General features: G+C 43.0%; 1 protein-coding gene across 1 annotated transcript; it reads right to left on the bottom strand.

Annotated features, from left to right (window-relative positions):
• Positions 1 to 739: 739 nt before the first annotated feature.
• Positions 740 to 2,490, bottom strand: LOC129761843 (fork head domain-containing protein FD4-like). Its single transcript, XM_055759636.1, has one exon. The coding sequence runs from the start codon at positions 2,250 to 2,252 to the stop codon at positions 1,140 to 1,142; it is 1,113 nt and encodes a 370-aa protein (XP_055615611.1). The 5' UTR covers positions 2,253 to 2,490; the 3' UTR covers positions 740 to 1,139.
• Positions 2,491 to 4,796: the final 2,306 nt, after the last annotated feature.

The raw sequence follows: 4,796 nt of genomic DNA, 5'->3' as shown, positions 1-4,796 counted from the left end.
AGAATTTAATGCTTTTGTGTTTTTTTTTTTCGTTATTAATTTGTTTGTCTTGTCCCCTCATCTCACCGTCGCCCACTCTCGACAGCTAGTCGAACACCAGATGCTATTCCTGGTCATTATGCACAATGTTACAGTGCGTGCGGAAACCCTCGGTTGAGACAATGATACCTCATATCCATATCCCTAACCTGACGCGTCCCACAAAAATTGTTGCCCCACTAACCTCGAGTAAACCGCGAGTAATCGGTCGAAAGCTACTAAACATAGATTTAAGTTGAAATTTTGTATAAACAAATCCTGAATTGGCGGCTCCGCAAAGCTTATGCGATTGAGCCTTACAAATAAATGAATTGAAAAAAAAGTGAGCAACATGCATCGTTACGAAATATTTAAACATCTTCGACACCAAAAGATTTGTATTATCGTATATTTTTATCTAATCCGTTAGCTTCTAAAGTTTGGCAGCAATCGGTCAATGAAATGTTGGAGTATCAAATTAATCCAGTAATTTGCTATTGGGAATAGGCTATCGATGTTTGGTGGAATACAGAAGTGTAGTTATCAAAATAGATTGCAAATACACTGAAGAATGAACTGAAATGCTACTGAGGAATATGTTAACTCACCGCAAGCGGATATACAACGAAGCGTCTGGAGATGAAGGAGGTCATTATTTTCGGAAACAAAACAAAACGTATTCGTTCAATTTAAAAAAAAGTTCAATTCAGTTTATTCTTATCATACTACAAAATATATTTATCAGTCCATCAATATAACTTATAAACTATCGGGCAACAGGTATTGTTCTTCTCGGTTACTAGCTAATAATCACATTCACTTTGTAGCGCGTGCGTGTAGCGTGTGTGTGTGTGCTCGGATGCCCTATCACTTCTCTCTAATATTGGCTGACTCATTCGATAAGCAACGTTGAACTAATCCTCTTGTATAAATATCGGAATAAAAAAAACCTAACAAATCCGACTCTGTTACCATCGGCGAGATTTAAAGTAAATATTGCACCTTTGGAACGGGGAAATAATAAATAACTATCCTAACGCACTACACATGTAGTCAAACTGAATCAAAGCTCCGAAGTTCCGCCTGGGAAACGATAACTAAAATCGCATGCGACTGCAACTCTAACCGATCACCATGCTGTTTGCGTCACTGCGAGGATCCATCATGTGAACCGGGCGCGATTCCGTCGGCTGCGGCATACCACCTTGCAGATGGTGATGATGATGATGGTGAAGTGGTACCGCCGGGGTTTGATACGGAGGTGGGAGATAGAACGTTGGCGTCGGTAACTTGCCCATGGGCATCAGCAGATGATGCATGCCGTACTGGGCCGCACCGGAAGCGGCCAGAGCTGCAGCGGCTGCCACTTGGTGCTGGTGGTGATGGTGGGCGGCAGCGGCCGCTGCCACGGCGTACTCATTGAAAGCAGCCTGTTGCTGGGCTTGAATCTGCTGGCTGAGATGAATGGAAGCTTGCAGCTGCTCGAGATGCAACGGATTCGATGGCATCGAAACCGCCGACGGAATCGTCGACGAATCATCCGAATCCGATGATGAGCTTTCCTCCTTGCTGTCCGAATCGTCCCCGATCAGACTCTCGATGGTGAACGGACGCTTTGGCTTGCTAGCTGATTGAGTGGTGGAGTTGGTCACGGCAGCCATACCATGAAATGACCCGAATGAGGCGGATTGGGGCTGTTCGGGTGATTGGCTGGATGCCCGTTGGCCCTCCGGTGGTGAGTTGGGAGGTGACATGGGCGCATACATCATGTTTGGGTTGATATTCTCCGGCATCGATGAGTAGTAGGGATCATGGAACTGGCCACCTTGGGACATGAAGAATCGATTCATGTTGGCTAGGGCGATGAATTCCTCGTTCAAGCTTTCCTTGTCGCTGTCGTGCAGCTTGAAGCGCTTGCGGCGACGCAGCAGACTTCCGTTCTGGAACATATCGAAGGCCTTCGGATGCAGCGTCCAGTATGCGCCCTTACCGGGGCGATCGGGGCGCCGTGGAACCTTAATGAAGCAATCGTTGAAGCTGAGGTTGTGTCGCAGCGAGTTCTGCCAGCGCTGGGTGTTGTTCCGATAGTAGGGGAACCGATCCGTGATGTATTTGTAGATATCGTTGAGACACAGCATCTTCTCCGGTGAGCTCCAGATCGCCATGGCGGTCAGCGAGATGTACGAGTAGGGGGGTTTCTGATCCCCGTAGGATTCACGAGATGGACGAGGCATGGTGTTTTTGGATGTTGTTTAATCACACACTAAATCACTTGCAAAGGTTAATTATTTTGCTACACAATGTCCGGTACCGATTTCGGCTCACAGTTCAAACAATGTTTGGTTTCAACACTTGTGCTGCACCTCCACTGCACTTATGTTTTGCGATAATCGTTTATGATTGATTGCATTAATTAGCTTTCTAAATTATCAATCAATAACTTCCGAATAGAGAACACGATCCGTTCGATACTCTTGCTCGACTGATACTGACACAAAAAATATCCATCCGCCAGGAGTAGATCATTGGCCGAGCTTCAACCGAATGCCACAGCTGGCTGTTTCACTCTAACACACTGCCCTCCCGGATCGCCCACTGACAAGAAAAACTGAATGAATGAAAAGCTGAATGAAAAAAGAGAATAGGTAACAGGCGCACACCCCTTCTCACTGCAGAGTATTACTTCCTCGCCCAGTGCTTTGAGAGAGCACGGAACACCAACACTAGAAAATGGATTCTCACCATCTCCAATACACCGATGCTGCGCAGAAGCAGACTCTTGTGTACGGAGGGAGGGTGTGTGTGTTGGTAAAAAACCCATTGCCACCATTCATCGTCGGCCAAAAGCGCAAGTGGGAGTGGCTTGCCTGAACGCGAGTCTGCAGGGGGCTCGCACTTACATTTACCCCAGCAAATATTTATCTTTTTGCGCCGCTGAATGTGTGCACCGTCATATGCACAATGTACATACATAACAAGATGTCTTCTTGGTGTATTCTGCGCCTCGCGAGAACCATCCATCCCCCCGCGGGACTCCGCCGCGGATTAGCGGATGCTGACGGTCCGCGGAACAAGCGTGACGCTGTGCGAGCTCCCGCGGGGCGAAGGACGGCTAAATAAATTACATGATTAATTATGAATTTACGCTTTATCCGAGGGATAATGATTTGAGGAAACTTTTAATGATTTTCAGTTTCCACCGTGCGTGTAGCGATCCTTTTAGTTTTTGTTGTTGTTTTGACGCGAGGTTGAGCTTGTTTTGCGACGGAACTGGTTTTTAGTCAGCCAGTCGGGCTTGGTATCGAAGATGGTGGTTGTTTTTTTTATTCTCACTGTATTCCCATAATACTACCAATGCACACCGGCAGCAGTGAATTCATTCAAGAAGCTGGCACTTAAATGCTTTTATTTGAATTATGTGGTAATTACCCATAAATTTTAAATCAATTAGCTTTTTTGCGCTCCAAAGCTGGTTATGTGGCAGATGGCAATTTGCATGAGGAAGCGGGATGATTGGCTTTCGAGACACGGGGGAATCTGGAATGATGACTTCAATACTAGTAGTGATTGCTTTTCTCCTGCTTTTACACCACAATGTTACGTAAGTGGCGCGGTAACGTTTTGACTCATCGCAAACCCGCTTTTACACATGTCATGTTCAAAAACAACAATGTTATTGTTGTGTTTAAATTATAATAATTTTTGATCTCAGCATTAGAAACGTGGATTCGTTTGTTGTCGATTAAATACTTTAGCGACGTAACAATTCCTAACTTTTAGAGGTTTCGGACTGTTAATAGATAATGTTGATTTTTAGATCCGTTTCAAAACATTCGAATGGATTCTTTTATCTGTTGAAAAAAATTAACATAAATTTCTAAGGTGTTTATAACCTACGCTTAGCAACGCGTTGTCCCGTTGAATGACAAATCGGGCTAGTTTTCAAGTGATATAAATTCCTGTCTCATCCAAGCTGTTAAACTTGACTTTCTCATCGCAATCATTAGCTACGTAATAATTGACGAAGTGAATATTTTATACTGGTATTTCTATCGTTCAATGGGGATGATGTCAATTTTTCCCACAACCTGTACTCGAAATCAAAAATGGTAGTGGATTAGAAAGCATTCTGTTTAATACCCAAGAAAGTATATTCAGAGCACTGAATAAAAAGTCAGCATAATTTCCCAGTAGGGACGTTAAAAGCTATAGAAAATGAGATAACTATTTCATTATACATTTTTACGTGTATTCCATTACTGAGAGAACACCAAACTAGTGTGTGTTATTTACACAGACGTTTGTTTTTTTTAACTCGTTTATTTGTAAACCTCGATTGCATTAACTCTACAGTGCGAAAAAATCATTGTTTGAAGTTTACAAATAATAGCCTTATATTATTCCAATAAGACTGGACTTTTACCTGCTTTTTTTCTTCAAGGCTAGTATGGGTAACATAGTTGAAGGAAGGATCAGGTCGCATGGGAATATGGTTTGTCCTCTGGTGTTCAATCGGCTGTTGGAGGTAGGTGACGATGAGGCGAAGGAAAACGGGTGATTGATAGTTAAGTCATGAACTAGCCAAAGGCTGAAACTCATTTTGAAAAACAAAATCAAAATAAAATAACATAGGGCATATACATTTGGTAATACTTTTCCAACAATGAAAATGTTTAAAAGTGAAGGGAAAAGTTATTACTCTAAATTTTATTTGTGGATAGATTCAAATATCTCTTATCATCAGAGATGCCAACCTTCCTGATTTTTCCTGATTTTTA

This window comes from Toxorhynchites rutilus, chromosome 1 (assembly GCF_029784135.1).
Source record: "Toxorhynchites rutilus septentrionalis strain SRP chromosome 1, ASM2978413v1, whole genome shotgun sequence".
Taxonomy (NCBI): Eukaryota; Metazoa; Arthropoda; class Insecta; order Diptera; family Culicidae; genus Toxorhynchites; species Toxorhynchites rutilus.
The sequence above is the reverse complement of the archived record's forward strand: the minus strand, read 5'-3'. Positions and strand labels throughout refer to the sequence as shown.

Coding starts and splice junctions, on each gene's coding strand:
- LOC129761843 (XM_055759636.1), bottom strand. CDS start 2,252: ATGCCTCGTCCATCTCGTGAATCCTACGGGGATCAGAAACCCCCCTAC.